The 20182-nt window shown below is 44.1% G+C and overlaps 1 protein-coding gene across 2 annotated transcripts in view; it reads left to right on the top strand.

The window, feature by feature from the left end:
* The first annotated feature begins 1470 nt into the window (after positions 1-1470).
* The window catches only part of LOC119660612 (zinc finger protein 704), a 473444-nt gene continuing 454732 nt past the window's right edge, over positions 1471-20182 (top strand). For both annotated transcript variants that reach the window (XM_038069306.1, XM_038069305.1), the window contains exon 1: positions 1471-1981. In XM_038069306.1, the coding sequence (XP_037925234.1) occupies positions 1499-1981 (483 nt within the window). In that variant the 5' untranslated portion in view covers positions 1471-1498. The remainder of the gene's footprint in view (positions 1982-20182) is intronic.

The raw sequence follows: 20182 nt of genomic DNA, 5'->3' as shown, positions 1-20182 counted from the left end.
AGTCTTGGATAGTCCATTTGCGTAGAAAGTGGTTGAATTGTTGGTGTTTGCGTGGATTCTCGGCAGCGACAAAGCCCAGCGAGCAATTACAGAGAAAATTTGCCCAGGAACACCCCCAAGTGGTTGCGTGTGAATTTTCCGCCGCTCGTTGACAACCTCGGCCGCCGGAACCTTCCGCCCGCGGAGTAGCCGCCGCGCCTTTGCCGCCCGTTTTTTTATTTCCTTCCGTTGTTTGGTTTTTCCGATTGGGACTGCGAGTGTTGTGTAGTGGCTGCTACTAGCCGGGCGAATTGTTGTGGAAAACGTCTGTTTTCATTCATGAAATTGCGCGAGTTCGCGACTTCCGCCCGCGGAAGAATCTGAACTGGACCCGACGCCGGAGATCGTGCGAACCTTCCCGACGCCGGAAAAGTGTGAAATTTGGCGCGAAGTAATCAGTGAAAAGTGTCCAGTGAGCTGTGGAGGTTTTTACTTTGCCGTGGAAAAGACAGTGCCGCTTTCAGTTGTTGCCGTTTCGAACCCTCAGTGTCCCGGAGTGTTGGATAAAACGTTTCCGTTGAGCGCGTAGAACTGGGGAGCCGCCGTTTGTTTTGATTCCGCGAATGACAGTGTTGCCGCTCGCCACTCACATCGCAAGCCTGGGAGTATGTTAATTTGTAGCATGCCAAAAACTGTCGAAGGTCACGCTCAGCGCAGCAATGTTCCGAATTTTGTTAATGTGACAGCAAACGGTCAAGAAGTAGAGGGTCGTCGCCGTTGTCCGCCAGTTCCGTGTCCGGTCGCCAGTCAAAAGTTCGTGTCGTCGTTGTCGCGTTGCTCGTCGCCGTTGTCGTTACCGTTGCCGTCGTTGTTCGCACCCTCATCGCTGTCGTCATCAACTCTGTCGTATTTGGACTGGATCCACATAGAACTTGTGACGTCATTGATTGCAGAGCTCCTAGTGCTGTTGGTCCCGATCTACACCACTTTTGTAAAACTGTCGGGATCCGCTCCCGCCACGTCATCAGCAAGTGCAACAATTTTGAATTTCCGCGCCCAAACCAAACCAAACCCCTGCAAACGAGACTATCAATCGCAAACCGCGTAATCTGGAAAAACAGTGTTTCAAGAGCTCCCTCAAAAGTGCTTTTAGAAAATTTCGCTAATTTGGAAGACAACGTAATCAGCAGAAATTCAGTTAGTGAATTCCCGTGGGAAACAGTTTTTGTGCGTTATAAGTCAGTGGAGTGCCGCTGGTTGCAGTGCAACTGAGAATAATCTGGGAAATCCAAAGTCCCTGAATGGCTATCCCAAGGACATTTTATGACAGTTTGTAGTGCTAGAAGCGTGCTGTTCGCCGGTTGAAGAGTTAATAGCGTTCAACAGTTCAGTGAATTCCCTCTGAGTGGATCCAATCCCAAGTTGTCCGCAACAACTACATCCAGTTTTTGCCACTTCTTCCCTTTTATTTCCTTTATTTTTTGTTTCCTTTAACATCTCCTTACTTTCGCACTAAATAATGTCCACTGGCAAGCGTCTAGCAAAACGTTCAATAATTGGCACGCGAGTCTGTGCACCCGGTCCAGACGGTCTCTGGTATTCGGGCGTGATCCAAGACGTTAAGACGCCACCGAGCGCCAATAACCTGCCCGAGAACAACAATTGCATAAACTTAACGCCCGACACTAAGTACGTTGTCCGTTTCGATTTCAAAACGCAATCGTGCGAATCCGACTTGAGCCTTCCCCAGAGGCGGATGCTCAAATATATGCTTCTGAACAATATTTCGCCGGCCCAGTCGTTGCGCCGTAACGCAATGACCAAGGAATTCCAGGAGCACGAGCTTATCGGACCCGGGTTCCGATCGATTATTGGAGTTCAATTGCATCCGGGTCAGCGCGTTTTCTTGACCCATAACGGCCGCGAAGTTTCGGGAGACGTTTTAACACATGACGCAGAGAAGGACGAAGTCGCTGTGAAGATAACACCGATTGGATCAGAGGTGAGTTACGGGATTGCATGCTCATATTATTCTGTTAAAGGACTTACCTACCTATTATCTATTATCATAGTATCCCAAGCAAGTCTATAACCTTTAGGAATGTTAGTATATTCTCAACTTCCAGATCTTTCAACTTTGCATCTGGTATTAAGTGTTCTCCCAGATGCCTCGACCTACTTTGCAGTGTCGGATACTGTCCCAGGACGTGTATAGAGGTTTCATCACACTCCGCACAAAACCTGAAGGCAGTGTCCGTAGATATCCCTAGCTTCCCTAGGTGATTTTTTTTTTGGGGTAGGGTAGGTGAATGCATTTATGCACACAGTGTTGGACTCCCGGTTCGGTGCGCCGTTGGACTACCAACTAAACACCTCCCCATCGTCAGAGAGCTAGCCTGGAATCGTTTGTCACATTACTTCGGGCTAGTTCCCGAACTCTCCCGCCTTGCGGAGCCTTCAAATCAGGGAATTCCTTCCACCAACGGGAGGGGAGAGGAAGAAGGGAACTGTCAGTTCAAGGAACCCCCTGCCATCCGGCTCTTCCACCGGTCGAGTTCTATCTTCTTAGCAACGAGAAGGGCCCGAACGTAATGGGCAACACCTGTCACCTGTCAGCAGTCCTCAGCATCTCTTCCACAATGTTGTCTGGAGAGAGATCCCCTGTGTTTAAATAGAGCTGCTGACGAACCCCATCCCACCTTTCACAAGAAAAAAAAGTATGGTGGGCATCGTCCACAACTCCATTGCAAAAAACACAATCCGGAGAACGCGCCTTTCCAATCTTGTGCAGGTAAGACTGAAAACCTCCATGCCCACTTAAAAATTGGGTAAGGAAATAGTCAGTCTCACCATGTAAGTTGACGATGAGCCGCGCAGTCCATCTGCCTCTAGTTTCTTTTTGCCAAGAGAGCTGCCACTCGTCTAGAGTGTGTTGCTGTTCTTCGCGAGCAACCACCTCCCTTGGCTCATCCCCCTTGCGCTTGTATCATATATGGCCTGACGCTCCCTAGCAAGAAGGGCAACGGGGATCACTCCCGCGATCACCATCACGGCCGGTTCAGAGACAGTACGGTACGCAGACGCCAGCTCCCCGTCTCTGTTATTGCGCGAGGCGTTTACGATATACCTCCTTTTTAAGAGCGCCAGCCCATACCCCTGCACCGCAGAGGAGGACAGACTGCGTTGAACTCATCAGGAGACGTCGCCTACTAGACGTAGGACCCCCAATGTTTGCCATTAGCCTACTTAACGCCAAAACTTCAGCCGCAGCCTTGTTCGCTGCTACTTGGATTTGCTCAGAAAAGCTCATCTTTGAGTCAAGAGTCAACCCGAGGTACTTTACCGCTGATTTTGACTTGATTATCGACTCGCCGAACGATATGGGACGCAGGGTCGGAATTCTCTTTTTAGTCAGGATGACTACTTCGGTTTTTTCCAGTGCAAGGTTGAAACCATGAGTAGTCATCCATCCGCTTACTCGTCGCATCAATATGCCGAGTCTGCTTTGCGCCTGTTCGACAGTGCGTCCAGCAACAAGCGCTGCAACATCATCTGCGTAGCTGACCAGGCCCGGCTTCCCTAGGTGATAGTTTAGCCGACAATGACCAGTGAGAATTCCTAATATGATTCGGAGGTTCTTTTGTGCGCATGGGCTCTTATCCCCCAATAAGCATCCTGGATTGCTCCCTTCTTTTCTAGTTCGTCCGCTGCCTCGTTGCCTTCCAACCCAGCATGACTTGGAACCGAGAGTATCCAGACCTTGTTGGACGAGCCGAGTGTATTCAGTCTCTCAAGGCATTCCCATACCAGTTTAGGGTTCACCTGGTTGGACCTAAGTGCCTTGATCGCTGCTTGGTTATCGGTGAGAATAGCTATGTTCTGCCCCCTGTAGTTCCTTTGGAGATTAAAGGAGGCACATCTGTCGATGGCGTATATATCCGCCTGGAATATGCTAGTGTACCTACCCATTGGCTCCAAGTACATTTTCCTTGAACCAATGACACCGGCACCCGCTCCCTCTGCTCTGAGGGATTCGTCAGAGTACCAAGTAATCAGTTGCTGGTTTATGGCTGTTGTATGCCCCAGCCACCCTCTCCCAGTTTACCCTGTTACTCCAACGTCTTGTAAACTTCTTATCAGAGTGAAACCTCGTTGTCGTGTTATCCCTTGATATCGGTAGTTCGGGATAACGCCTAGAAAGAATATCAATCTTCCTTCGGTTTAGGAAGGTCCCCGCCTTACTGATATTCCTGGCCATCCTGAATATTGTTCTCCTTGCCTGCATCTGTATGTGCAGAAGGAGAGCCGTTAATCTCAGAAAGACATCCAGGGATGCCGTTGGGCATGTCCTCATTGCCCCACTGATACGCAAGCCAGTCTTTGGAGTTTGTGTAATTCCCTGGCTTGTGTATTGAGTTCGGTTCTTTCTGCCCAGATTGCCACTCCATACTCTCAGGTGATTAAGCTTACGTCTCCTAGTTAATGGTACTATGGTGGTTTCGGCTGGATTGATCCCTTCCTTCCTGCATCAGGCGCTAGTAACCCTTAGTCTAGTAGTCGCGTAACGGTGGACATGTATTCAGGGCATCTTCTTGTATCTCTGTGTGCGATGTGTTGTTGAATGCTCCTTCGATATCCAAAAACCCGCACAGTGCTATTTCTTTTGTTTCTGTGGCATCTCATGGTACGTCCGCCAACTGATACAGAGCAGTTTCAGTTGACCGTCCTGCCCGGTAAGTGTGTTGACGGTGATGTGGGAGACTACACTTTAGAATGTTAGTTTTAATATATAATAGTTGTCTATGACCTTCTCCACCGTTTTGAGTACGAACGATGTTAGGCAAATTGGTCTGAAAGATTTAGGGTGAAAAGGATCCTTTTTAGCCGCTTTTGGAATAAAGACCACTTTTGCCCGTCTCCATGCCCTTGGTATATACCCCAGTGCTATGCTCCCCCTTACTATCCTCAGTAGAGACTCTAAGGTGATTCCTAGACCTCTCTGGACCCTCAGTAGAGACTCTAAGATGATTCCTAGGGCTCTCTGGATTAGTGCTTAATGTTACCCTTGCCTCAGATTTTTGGGAGGCGTGGCTTTTGAATTTCGCACCCTTCCTTGAAATGAATGACAACCATATGATTTAGCAAGTAAGCGAAAATTGGGTCCCTTTCCGCCAAAGTTCTACGGGACAGCTCACTTCACCGTTTACATTTGCCGAGGATAAGTCTATCGCCCAAAACGAAATTGCTGGACTTTAGAAATATACTATGTTAACGCTTATGACAGCGATCACTTTCTTTCGATCAATTCCTGAGTATTCTATTCCGCTTGGAATAAGGCACCAAATTCGCATGGTCGTTCGAAATACGATCAATTGGCCCAGAGCCAAGACTTCATCGAAAGCTTTGCGGAGCTGGACAGTTGGTAAGTCTGTAAGACCTTCCGAGATAGAGGGTTAGGTTCATTTGTTGTTTTAACATACTTCAGTACCAGTCAGAGGGGTGACCTACCTGGTGAATGTGCACTGCATCCTCACACTTTAGAAAGCCGTCTTTCTCGACATTGGTAAACGAGGAACCTATGGTACACTGGAAGTAAAATAGGCAGGCACCAGGTTGGCTGGTCTGTCGAGAGGAAGAGAAGACATTCCCCGCGGATCTTAGAAGGAAGTCACAGCTTCAAGGAAGAATCGATGGAAATGATGGGTTAGGGTATAACGGAGGTATGCGATGCCACAATGCCTTGACGACGTTTGTACGCCAATAAAACTGAACTACTGTTAGAACCAGGAAGCCTTGCTGTTAAAATCATCGTGTCCGCGGGCAATTAGGCTTTGCCAAAGAGCAAATTTGGGACATCAAGAGCTGGAAGAAGAATATCGACAACTTCAAAGTAACCTTATGAAGACTACTGTGTTCAGCTGTGCTTGAAACTTGTTGGCGGTGCATATAGGGTTTTAATAGAGAATATACACGGGCAAAAATAACAACCCGCGGCGCTCATTGAAAATGAGTATAACACTTTTTCTGCAGCGGGAGGAGAGTGGGCTTCATCTAATGGTTCAACAGGGCATTTTTCGATCCTCGATCGACTATGGAGGATACATGGACGCATTGGAAATAAGAAGGCTCTGGGATTGGACAGAATTCCGAAAAAAACTTTCAAGTTGGGTGCTATGTCCAAGCCCAGGTGCATTGTGGAAGGAGTGTTTCCTGCCCAGTGGAAGCGGCAGAAATTTAGTTTTGCTATCGAAGCCCCAGAGACCACCTTGCATACCTTCTTCATATCGACCTGCCTTTTAGATACTGTCGATAAGACGTAAGAGAAAGTCCTATACAACAGCTGCTTTCGTTTATAAATTTTGCGACAGTAAGGATTTCACGAGGTCGAACAGTTGACACAATGCCGACCAACGTGGATTTGGTAAGTACTGTGCAGTGGTGACGCTAGATTCAAAAATGTCTTTAATTCGGCTAATTGCAACTGTGTTAAGTGTATCTTAGCTAAACTAGGGGGGTTTTGCAGTATGAGACAGATGATGGCTGAAAGGGTATATCACAGCCCCTGCTTTGGAACGTCTGGTACGATTTAGTGCTTTTCCTTTCCGTATCAGAGAAGGTATTTTTGATTGATTTTGCAGACGACCTGGCGGTGGTTGTAGTTGCGAATCTCCTCGGCAAGGTGCAATTTTATGGAGGTTAAACCGTTCAGAGAAGCGACTTCACAGACGAAAAAAAGGAAGTCTGGGAGAACCAACAAGTCTGTGAACTAGAAAAGTACAGGGAGCAACCGCATCAGCCGCGGAAGTTTTACCAACAAGTTAGCAGGATGAAGCCTTATACACCTCGATGCTCATCCTGCCGAGACAAAGAGCGAAATCTGATTTCCGACAGAATGGGGGTATTGGACCGATGGGTTGAGTACTTTGATGAGCTACTGAACAACCAGAACATCGGCTAGTTGGAGGTCCCGCCAACTGAAGACGACGGACAAATACTGCTACCACCAAGTTTAGGAGAAACAGTCCGTGCAATTCATCGACTAAAAAATCATAAGTCGCCAGAAGCCGATGGAATTACAGCCGAATTGGTTAAATATGGAGACGACCAGTTACACCAAGTGGTTCATCAACTTGTGCTCAAGGTATGGGACAGCGAATCAATGCCTGACGATTGGCAACGAGGCATTATCTGTCTCATACATAAAAATGGAGATACCACACAGTGCAGTAATTATAGAGATATTGCTGAGTACCATCTATAAGATATTCTCCTCTATCTTGCTAGGCCAGATAGCCCCATACGCCCAGAACATCATTGGCCCATACCAAAGAGGCTTCACTCCAGGCAAATCAGCAATATATCGGATTTTCCCTGTGCGGCAAGCGATGGAAAAATTGTTGGAATATGGACATCAGTTGCACCATCTATTCATCGACTTTAAAGCCGCCTATGATAACATAGCCAGGGTAAAACTGTACACGGCCATGAGAGAATTCGGTATCCCGACGAAATTGACAAGACTGACTAGGCTGACCCTGTGCGAGGCCAAATAAAAGCAGTAGGATCACTCTCAAGACCTTTCGATATCAACAACGGTATACGACAAGGGGATGCCCTATCATGTGTCCTCTTTAACCTGGTCCTCGAGAAAGTGATCCGTGATGCTGAGGTAAATGCAAGAGGTACGATCCTCTTCAAGTCCACCCAACTACTGGCCTATGCTGACGATATCGACATCATGGGAAGAACCACCCGAGACGTACAAACTGCCTTCATCCAGATCGAGCAGGCGGTGATTGGCGCGAGATCTTGGGCTGCACATCAATGAAGGCAAGACAAAATATATGGTGGCAACGTCAGCACCGAAGACGAATCAACCAACAACATCAAACCTACATGAGGATGGACGATTCCGTAGCCTACACAATGACGAAATCTATGAGCGATACCATGACCGTCCGGTTGTGGTTAAAATCCGGCTCAATAGGTTACGGTGGGCGGGTCACTTAATCCGTATGAATGAGGATGATCCCACCCGGAAAGTCTATAAGGGCAATATCTATGGTAGAAAAAGAAGACGAAGCAGACCCTGCCTAAGATGGAGCGATGGCGTAGGTCAGGACGCCAGACAGCTTTTAGGGATATCGAATTGGTGGACCTCGGCACAAAACCGGGATGTCTGGAGTTGCTTATTAAGGCAGGCCTAGACCGGATACCGGTTGTTGCGCCGTTGATGATGATGATGAAACCGTTCATACCATCAAATAATGGTTACGAATGGTGAAACTGAGTCTGGTGGTCGAAAGCATATTATTAGCATTCATAGGAAAAACAATACTGTTAACTTCGGGGTGGATGATTTTTCAAAATTGATCATTAAATCATCGATGCCAACCTGAGTTCCAAGAGTAGTATGGACTATGTGCAAGGGAAGGTAACAAAGCCCAGCTCATCTCTAGCGAGAAAGATGCCTAATATCAGGGGGCTAAAATGTAGTCCCGCCTCCTTATCGCAAAGTTGGCAAAAATTAGGAATCTGAAATGGGTGCTAGATGCATGTTGCGAAGTTCGGTGAGTAATCAATGCATCCATTTCGAAGAGTCCACCAAGTCTACTAATGAACCTAGTTTCAAATGCCGATTACCATTAACATTGCCTTCCTTGGAATGTAGCTTACAAACCGATTATGAAAGGACTATAATTTCGTCTTCTATCGGTTTTCCTAGTTATAAACAATCATTCAACATTTAAAATATGAATATATAGTAAGAGCGACACTAGAGCAATAAAAAGGATGCATTGTCTGGTCAGCAAGGAAACATGCGAAGGATCGCCGTTCTAATATCTATTTGCATTACTGATAGGTTGAAATCAAGTTAACCATATCAGTTGTCAATTTACGAGGACGCCCTGGCGTTTCTCTGCCGTTCAGTTGATGGCTACTAATTTGCAACTGGACTTGGGATCGTCCCTGGCAAATGTCAAACACGAAATCTACTCCTTCCTCTCCATTCACTTTATTTGATTACCATTACGATGAATTTCAGTCCTGCACACTTGACAACGTCCGAGCAATAAAGCCAATAAATGTCCACATCCTTGACAAATAGAAATATCCTTTTATGTCCCGCTTCAAAATTTCATTAAACAACTGTCTTTCCCCACAGCCATTGTGCATTCCTTCTATCGAACACTGAATATTCATGAACCTATCTTAGAAGTGCAGTGTTTATTACACTTGTATGTGCGAGTATCATACGAAACTGCGTTCTACTTGGCAAGGACACTAGCGATATTCGATACTTTCCATACACTCACTCATTCCATTTCCTTTCAGCCCCTGGCCGCGAACCGAAAGACCCCGGGCGTCGAGCTTGAGCTCTTCCATTCATTCACTTCGGTGGTGGCGGGCGCCTCAGATGGGTTGGCTGCCCTTTCTGAAGGTCGAACTCACACCATCGGTTGACGGAAAATAACAGGGGTAGCAGCCGCTCTACGCATCGTCTGCGCTTCCACGGGGATTGAATCCTTGCAGTGCGTGAATAAATATGAAGAAGGATGAATGTGCGTAGAGTGTGTGCTCCACAAACATATTCGTATCTTAGAAGCCTTGCAAGTACATACTGGGCTATGTAATATTTTCAGCTTAGCGCCAGTCGGGATTTATTGATAATATCGAGCGCTGGCCGTGGAGCAGCAGACAGGGGAGGAATGAGTTCAGGCTGGCAGGACAAGCCACTTTGAAAGTAAAAGAAATTGATTGTCCTTTCCCTTTGCAAACGTTTTTGTGCGAGAGATTTCTTCTTGGGGTCTAAGTATCTTGAATGAAATACGGACTAAAGTTTTCGGTCTTTCAAATTTTGTTTATGTATTGGCGAAACTTTCGGTTTACCATACTCGCAAACGAGGCTGAGGACGGTGGATTCTAGTCACGAAGTGGGACAACCGATTTAATGGCGATTAACTGGACGGGATTTTAGGTGCTTTCGCTTAGAGGAGAAAGCTGGGCTGTACTTGTACAATGTGTAAATTTTGAAACGAACCCTTAACCAACAATTTAAGTGTAGTATGCATAGAGACAAGAGTACGTAATCCCAAAGTCTGTCGCCGGGGAATGAGCAAATAATAACAACAAAATGACTGGAAATGAGAATGGCGAGCGTTAGCGGCGCGTTTTTCCAGCGAATTAGGACTCATTAGAATCGTGGCTGAAATATGGAAAATCTTTCTAATTCCATTGTGGAGTCATGTGGATGTAAACTCAGCCGGGAAAAAATGGAGCCCGTTTTTCTTTTTTTGATATACGTCCCTCATCAAAGACCTCGCGAGTAGTCAATTTATAACTTCCCGACCCAACGGAACTTTGAAAAAACCTCATATCGTAACTTCTACTCGAAAGAAATGTTTCAATTTCTTAACTATTGGTTTTCCCAGCCACTCATACACACAGGCCATGTTTCTCACAAGAAACGACCCAGTTTTAGAAGAAATTGTGCAAATCATTACAATATCTCTGATTCGCCTTCATCTGTATTTTATATCTGTAATTGCAACATCCATCAACCGTTTACGTTGTCCGGCTTTATTGTGTAGTTTGTGCCGGGATTACTAGCGAACATTGAATGAAGAAAAAAACCAATTTAAAAGTCCATTAGACCGCTCTCATCATCAAAAGCGAAAACGAATAGTTAAACTTCTCAACACACATTTATTCACACGTCTCCATATCTGTCTTACTTATATACTGGTATCACAACAATATTAACAACAAAAAATTGTTATAATTTTTGGATAACTGGAGTAGGCCACATTTGCAGGAAATTGGGTCAAAGTGAATTTGTACGGCTATTGCAGAAACCAACAAGTTGCCGAACGCCAGATACATCCAAGTCCATCGAGTCCGTCAAAAGTAGTGGACGTTTGCCAAGAAAAACGCATAAGAAAATCTAAAGTTTCAGATAGTTTTGAAGTTACGTGGCGTAGGGGAAGATGTTGGTTTTTGGGTTATCTATGTACATAGTTTTCAGGTGATTGATGACTGGGTTGATGAAGTTGTAGATGGTGTTGGTATCTTTTTATGGTTGCTCAGTTGAAATCTAAGCTTAGACTTGAATAATTTAAGTTATGTGCGCATGAATTTTATTACTGTTATTATGTTTGAGATTTTAGTGCTTAGAAAAATTGCTTTATTATCACATGCACTTTCAATGAAATGACACACTGAATTCTGACCCACTTGGAGGTTTATTCGAAATACAAATCCTATTGAAAGATATCTGCTCTTTGTTTCGGAGGATAAAATCGCAAAATTCCTCTCGTTTTCCGTTTGGAATCAGGATTAACAACGACACAGCGACTGGTATCCGGTCTAGGCCTTCTTAAGAAACTCTTAAACATACCAATCTTGCGTCGAAGCCTACCTTCCTGTTTTACTTATTTCTACATCCAAGGCAAGGTCACCCATGGCTTCTTTTTGTATCATAGATATTGCTCCTGTAGACTTTCCGGGTTGAATTATCTTCTCTAGACAGACTAGGTGACCTGGTTACCTCAACCTACTTTGAGGAATACGTAAGACTGACAAGATCACAGTCTTATACAGTAGGAGCTTTGACCCTGCTGTGAGAAGTTTCGGGCGAAACAGGTTTTGTAAGCTGAAATAGGCTGTCAACAATCGTGTGCGGATTTCGTTGCCATAGCTATTATCGTTGTACTCTCCTATTTTGAAGGTTTGGTTTGCAAACTTATTAAAATCGGTTCAATGTCTGTCTGTCTGTCCGTCTGCCTGTCTGTCTTTTTTTCATCTTTGGAAGGTGGAAATGTTCAAAACCTACTGCTGGCTCCTGCCATGCAGTTATGTGAGACTCCTACTCACTAAAAAAACCTCCTTCTTCTTCCACTCTCCCCACGGGACTGCTATAAGCATTGGCTCGCATTTCTTCATGCCTTAGTTGTTGATGAATCATTTTCAGCTTTTGATTCCAAGCCTCCGTTGATTCCAACATAAACTGCACTATATTTCTAGGTGTTAAGCGCCTGTCTGCGATCGCCTCCAGCCTACTTCGGTGTGCTGTAAACCTTGGGCACTCAAATACAACATGCTCCACATTCTCAGCCACGTTACCACATCTTGGGCAGCATGGTGACTCGTCGTGTCCAAATCGATATAGATAAGCCCAATAACCTCCATGTCCACTTAAAAACTGTGTTAGCTCGTAGCTTAGGTCCCCATGGGTCCTTTCAATTCATCTTCCAATGTGTGCAATGATACGGTAGGTTCAACGCCCAGTTTGTGCCTTGTTCCATTTCTTTTGTCATTTTGCGATGGATTCCCGCCGTGCTAGTTGCCGTCGAAGTACAATAGACTCCCCGATTACATACATTTTGTCGTAGCGACGCCGACCTTCATCCGCCACGATGTTTATGGGGATTGTCCCTGCCAGTACATATACTGCTTCTCCTGATGTCGTTCGATAAGCACTGCATACCCGGAGTGCACTTAGTCGATATGCCGTTCCTAGTTTTCCGTAGTTTGATTTGTTTTCCAGAACGGTTGCCCAAACTGGAGCTGCGTAGAGTAGCACGAAACTAACTACCCTTGAAATAAGACGACGTCGACTTTGTCTTGGTCCACCAATGTTCGGTAGTACCCTGGAGATTGTTACAGCGATGGAAAATGCTTTAGTTGCAGCGCACTCAATGTGTTTTTTAAAGTTGAGTCTTTTGTCAATCATTGCTCCCAAATATTTAAGCGACTCTTGGGAGTATCCGAATGAAATTATGCGGTGTTTCCAACGATTAATTAATTGAAATAATAAAAACTTGTTGTTTCTTTTTCGTTGTTAGCACTGATGAAGGGAACAAGTGGTTCCCGAAATATCGGTATTTGCAAGAATAAATATCCACACCAACGAAAAAGAAACAACAAGTTTTTATTATTTCAATCTTAGGAGTAGATTATTTTTTCATCAACTTTAACTTTCACGGTCGTGTCTTTCCTTCTTTTGCTGATTAGCACTAGTTCAGTTTTATGTTCAGCAAGTGATAGAGCGGACTTTTTCAACCAGGATCCCATATCGTTTCATTTGCATAGATTTCAATTTCATCTAAGCGTTTTGCCACTATTGTTGCCCCGATATCGTCCGCAAAGCCAATAGTTGTCACGCCGTTAAGAAGGCGTAGCGTCAGCACTCGATTGTACATAATTAACCACAGTAAGGTACGCCGCACGTCACTGGGAATAATTTCTGTTCATCGTCCGAGTCGCAATATAATCTTCTTCCAAGAAGAAATGCAACAACGATGCGTACAATGTACTTCGCAGCCCGTAGTTTGGTTAGAGCCTCTACGATTTTCGTCCACTTTGCAGTGTTGAATGCATTTTGTACTTCGAATATCACCACTGCATTGGCCATCTTGTATTGCAGCGCGAGCCAGGCCAGTCACCATGTTGATTACATCGACGGTTGATCTCCCTTTACGAAAGCCGAATTGCTTGTCGGATAGGCCTCCTTCTGTCTGTCTATCTGTCACAAGCACTTTTCTCAGAAACGGCTATACCGATTGACAGGAAATTTGATGAGAAGGTGGGAACTGCAGACATGCAGTGAGTGATATCCTTCTACGTTGAGATTTAGGGGGGCGGGGTGCTTGGGACCCTATACACGTAAAAGGGGGGTGTAAAAATTTGTTTCATCGAATATAGTCATGTGGGATATCAAACGAAAGGTCTCGATTAGTACTTTTCGAAGCCGGTATTAGTTTTAAGATTTTTTAGAAAGGCAGGGAGTGGGAGGGGTGGAAAGTGCTGATTTTTTTAACGGACCCATTCTTTCATGAGTTATCCTGTCATAGACAAATTTAAAGTTAATGAAACTGCAATGCAACTAATTTCTTCTCATTTATGGGATGATAACGTCTCGTTGCTAATAAACAGCTGACTGACTGCTTCATTGGTCTAAAACTTGGGCATAAGCTACTGAACTCATCTAGCTAATCGAACCCATATTTAACGAGCTCTAATCTAATTCCATTGGCTCCTGGCAACTTTTGATTCTCAAGACAATTTCTTCCATACATGTTCTTCAATTGGCGGGACCTCCGACTCGCCAGTATTCCAACATTTGAGCAGTTCATAAGAATATTCAATTCATTGCTTCAATATGACCCACACGGGCGGAGATCAAATTTCCTTCTTTATCTTAGCGGGATGAAGTTTTATCCTGCTAAATCATTGTTCTGTGTAATTCTGAACTACACAGACCTGTTGGTTCGTCCAAATTTCCTTCTTTTTTCTGTGAAATCGCTTCTTCACTTGACAGAGTCTTTGGACTTCGCCACAAAAATTGCTGCGTTGCCCGGTATACATCATACTTTCATTCCGTTGTTTCGTTGTTAGCTTATATTCATCAGCAAATCAGTTGTTTCGATTTTTTTGTGTTTGATAATCAGTTGGTGATGCTTCATTTCCGGGACATCTGATTGCTGCCATTATTGCGGCATCAATTTGAAGGTTTGTTCTACCGCCTCCTAGATTTCCTCCGACTGCAATCTCCTCTCTCTCTATCTGCATCATTATTCGTAGTCAACCATAATATTGAGACTACTGCTGTCAGCTTTGAAGGACGTCTATGGTGGAGATGGAAAGAGAGGAGATTGTAATCGGAGCAGACCTAGGAGGCAGTGGAAAAAACCTTCAAAACCTACAACCTACAAGAAAAAATTGATGCCGCAATAATGGCAGTAACTGACTACCAGACTCCGCGCAGTTTGTTGGATAGAAGCAATAACAAACCTATAACTTGCTCCTGTATAAGCGCATTTTGTGTAATACAGCTGCTCGGTAACTTTTTGTCTGTACAGAGAACTTGCGTTCCATGGGAAGATGCGCAAATGCTATTTTGTTGCCGGATTCGTTGTTACATTCCATTTTAGCTTCGTGATTTTTACCACTGACCCATAATCTGAAGGACCACTTGGCACAGATGTGACCGATTTTAGGTCCGGGAGACTCGGCTTTATCCTTCTCCGAGATAGGGTTTGATAGCAGAGCTATTCGTGTTGATTTTGCAGGCATTTCCGAGCTATTATGCTCCATCTAGAATACCAACCAGCGCTGTTGGTCTTGGACGTATGCTATCCTTTAGATATTTCCTTTATTCTTTCAGTTCACCTCGAAATCCACGCCAGCCAGTTTTAATTTTTCTAGGCTATATTTGGCAATATGTCACAATCATGACGTTCTTCTGTCTCAATGCTTGAGAATTAATTGTTTAGTTAATATTGTGTTTAACACCTCAATTTTTGGAAATTGAATTTTGGTGTTAAGTATCCCTTACAAATAATATGAAGTCGACCGTAGATCTGACTGTACTGAAATCACGCAGCAGACCTGGCAAGTCGATCAAGCCCTCAGCAGCGGACAGCTATCTATTAAACATCCTTCACTTCAATATTCTTTATTTATCATTTAGAATGCAAAGTGATTTCCGCCAAAAATTGTTTGTGTGAATTTTACTAATAGCAGCTTCTCTTCCTTCAGTAATTAACATCATCAACAACGCGGCCACCAGTATTCCGTCTAAGTTTGCCCTAAGGAAGTCCAAACATCTCGGGTTTGCACCGAGGTTTACCGGTTCAATATCCCTAAAAGCTGTCTGGCGTTGAAGCCTACGACATCACGCCGTCTGCCATGTCCTTTTCTACCGTAGATATTGTTCTTAGAGACTTTCCGGGCTGATCATTGTAGTCCATAAAGATTAGGTATCCCACCCACCGACCGCAACCTATTGAGCCGGATTTTATCCACAATCAGGCATTATGAAATTGCTTGCTTGATTAGCGCAACTCGGATGAAGTACCGGGCCACAACCGGCGTTCTTTGTGATCGAAATATCACTGAATATCTCACATTCAAAATTCACCGCAGTGTCGTCTGCCCTGTCACTCTCTGTAACTCTGAGCATTGGCCGACTAGAAACGACAATGAACGGCGCCTCGCGGGAATGAAGACAAATATGTTACGTTGGCCCAGGGAACCACAACGTGATTACATCCGAAGTGAGGATATACGCCATCTTTATCGGTTTGTTCCGACCGTGGGAAAATTGCGGCTACGTAATTCGCACTAACGAGGATTCACTTGCCAATATTGGTCTGAACATCAAAGTCGATAAGGAAAGACCAAAAGGCCAGCTGAAGCAACGGTGGGTTGATACGCTAAATGGTGATTTGAAAGTCTCGTCACTGCATCCAGATTAGGCTTTTGGCAGAGCAAAATGTCGCCACCGATCAAGATGGCCCGACCCCACCCCTGAACTGGACAGAAGAAGAATAAGTATCTCTCTATCAGCTTAACAGACAGGAATGTCTAGAATCGACCGCCAAGTCGAAGACTTTACGATACATTCTTTTGGTTTACTTTGTTTTACAACGTTTCTCCCTTGGCTGCAATTCTTATTACCATACCCAGGGAACCCTATTCATTCTACTTTGCTGAGAAAATAGCTTCTCAATAATTTTCTACAGGAAATTCGGACGCATGATTCGCAGAGATGTAGCATCTGAGTTTTGAACAAGTAACTCTATAGGTACTTGCCAGCGGATTTAAATTCGCTGCTATGCAAAGCTTGTTTCGCTAGAGAATTAACTTTTTATGGATTTTCTTGCAAGCTTACCTTTTTCGTCTGTGATTAAATCCACTTGCAACATTTTACTTAATGTGAGGCGGGTTACTCCAGTACCAGCTTAATTCTCTCTGCGGCGACATCGCACGCGCTCTATCGTTTGAAGCTCCTAGAGCTTATGATATCACTGCATCCGATACTCCTTGGGATTTGAGCAATTGCAGAACGATCGTTTCTACTCGTAAGGCTCTCCTCAAGAAAAATTTAAGTTATTCCGACATGAAGAGTACGTACTCCTGGTCGATATATTGATTTTGACATTCAGGAGATGCGTACACCATGCCCGGCCAAAAACTATGACAACTAATAATACACATATTTGTGACCGCGCAAAGTGAAACACTGGAAATGAAAAGTCAGCCTATATATCCTTTTTCCCTTTTGAGTACTATCCACTTGCAATCGTAATATTTTCGCGTCTCTTTAACCAAAATTTCAATGGAGATTACACTCGGAACCACGGAAAAAAAAACTTGCTGCTTCGTCTGACTATTCGAAACGGGCTCAGAGGTTCTACTGCCGATAGTTTGGTGTTGAGAGAGAAGAATGGGTATACACTAACTGGCTGGCAACAGCCTCTTCGGTGGTTTGTTGTTATTTGTGGTATTGCGCATTACGCTAGTTAGCTCAGCTACAGCTTTCCCCGCTTGGTTGGCCCAATTAACGAGCATAACGCAGGGGTACTTCACGTACGGTTTGAACATTATCATAGGATGTCACGCACGAATTAGCTTCAGTTTTTCAACTCTAACTCATGTAATACTAGCCACTCCCTGATCAGGTTAAGCCATGTCTCACAAGCCCAGGAAATACCTTCAAGATGTTTGCCCACTACTTCGATCGCAATGTAGTCAACTTCTTCAATGAAAGAAGCTTATCACGGGAGTTCGATTCATAACACTTGATCTTGGATAACGCTTCAGAGTTATGGACACCATATCGATCCTTGAGGCAGGCCGGCAGTTACTAGATTTCAACTAAGATTATGCCAGTATATTAGAGTTAGAAATAGTCCCTGATGAGTAGTTGAATATACGTAGGCACATCGAGGTAGTTTGAGGTTCTTATAATAAACTGTTATTGCGCAGCGTTGAAAACATTCCCCGCATGGAAGGTGACATTAGCATAGTTTTTTTGGCACCTCTGTGCTACCTTATGCCCACAATCGCTTCCTATTTATTATTGATTGATTTATTGTTGATCGGACAGCGCGAAAATGGTGGTGTTGCCTCAACATGACTCATGTAGAAACTGTTCTATACGGCTCACTAAATAAATGTGGCTGTACCAGAATGACTCACGTCATGATTTGTCATTGTTTGTTAGCATCTCCAGCATCTATTTTTTTTGTTCATTTGTGGAGATGCCTTTTCCCCAAGTATGATAAGTGTATTAAGGATATAGATTAGAGGTATCCGGTTGGTACGGCAAGGGCCAGGGTGAAAAAGAATTGAAGCCATCGAACCAAACATTGATCCAGGCAACACAAGTGACGCTCGTTCAAAACACAAGAGAGTAGAAACCGCAGAAGAGGCTGCACGAATGGTTGAACGAATCTACAGAGCAGCAAATCCCCAAGAGGAAAAAGTGGAGCAGATAAGGGGGACGATTAAAGCTGCCTGCGAAACTCACGTAGCCACGATTCCGGGAAAAGGGAGTAGATCTCATAAGAAGGCTATGGAAGCCTGGAGAAAAGTGACACCAAATGAGAGATCGGAAGGTAGATAACACCGGAGGTAATCATCATCTCCAAACGAGGTGAAGGGTCATACGCTGACATTCTCAGAAGAATGAAGGAAGACTTCGAACTCTCCAATCTGGAAGGTAACATTTACCGCATTAGACAATCCCAGAAAGAAGACTTGAGGTTGGATCTTGAGAAATCCAGGAATGTAACCGTGGACAAACTCTTGGGCCAAATTGGAAAGTCTTCACCACACAGAGGCTAGCAAGTCGGAGATCACTATATTGTGCAAGAATATACATATAATAGATAAGATCACCACGAGCAGGAAACTCTCGAGGCTTTGGAATCTGGAATCTGGATCTTACTACTAAGGAAAGCTTACGGTGAAATACAAACCTACATTAGCCTACCAGTGGAGACAGCACTCAACTGTTGGCAGCAGGTAAAATAAGAAGAGGCTCGATTATGTGTCGACTTAAAGAGTAGGTGGCACTGAAGTTCAGATGACAGGTGCAGCAATATATGAGAAGTGGTGCGAAAGTACTGTGGAGCTGACCCAAATTGCTTACTGTACAAAAGGAAGGAGGGTGTGGACTATTGACACATTGCGGGCAGCAACCGGTACCCTCAACGTAGATCACAGATGAGGTTGATATAAATTAATCACTGCCAGACGGCACAGGAGCTTCTCTTGCAAAGCATCCGTGAGCAAGGCATCGATGTGGTTACAATTAGGAGCCATATCAAAATCATGGTGATGGAATGTGGGTCAAAGATCAATTGATTAATCGGTTCTATGGGCTTGCAGAGAACAAGCCATCCAGGAAATAAAGGAGTATGCGTAGGATGGATTCGTCACAGCAAAAGTGAAAGGAATTAAAACATATTTGAAGGGTGAATCCTTTTTTTTCACCGAAAGAGAAAGTAATCACTCGTTACAGAGCCCGTTTGAAAAAGGTGAATAAGAGGCTAAATAACTCAGGATGTTCATTGAAATGTATCCATATTTTTATCCAACAAGCTCCATGCTCCCATACGACCCTAACGTATTCGCTTGATTTATCAACATATCCACGCAAGTTTGGAAAGGTGGGCGTCGTCATTGACTACGCAAGTAGCCTTGATGGTGCGACATTTTAAATATCACTTCTTTGGAATGATAATTTTGTTGATTACTACATCTGGAAAATTTTGTTATCCACATCTGTAAAGCAATGACTTTACATTTTCTAGACATTACGGTGTCGTGTCTGAATTTTAGAGTTTGTTAAGGAGAGACGTGCATTATTGCAGAACAACATGGCTGTAACTTTCCTCCTGAAAATTTGAAATGAAATTTCGCTAGTAGCGTCGATGTGTGGTCTATGGGGAGTGAAGTAATATGAACGCGTTTGGAGCCGTTTTATTTTTGATGAAGATATTGCATTTATGCGTAAAGATCAAATCTCCAACAACATTACATGAGTTGAGTAGGAAGGAACGTAACATTTATCCAGGGAAGAAATGGCAACCCGTAATGGATAATAAGTTTGCCGGCCATAAATTCCCCTTTTGAAGACTCCTTTGGTAACCTATGAAAACCAGTCAAGAAGATGACTGAAATTCAACTCTAAAATTTTTGTTATGGACATTTGCCTAATCCGGTCATCAATTGTCGATAAAAAATTAAAAGCCATTAATTTTCTTAATATCAACTCCATTTTCGATTCCGGAAGCAATAAAAAGGGGCCACGATGTGTGCTTAATAATCTTTAATTGCATTTTTATAGTTTTCTATTGTTATTGACTAAAAGGGTGTTGTTAAGTCAATCGATCAATGTGATACCTAGTCT

This window comes from Hermetia illucens, chromosome 6 (assembly GCF_905115235.1).
Source record: "Hermetia illucens chromosome 6, iHerIll2.2.curated.20191125, whole genome shotgun sequence".
Classification (NCBI taxonomy): Eukaryota; Metazoa; Arthropoda; class Insecta; order Diptera; family Stratiomyidae; genus Hermetia; species Hermetia illucens.
The sequence above is the reverse complement of the archived record's forward strand: the minus strand, read 5'-3'. Positions and strand labels throughout refer to the sequence as shown.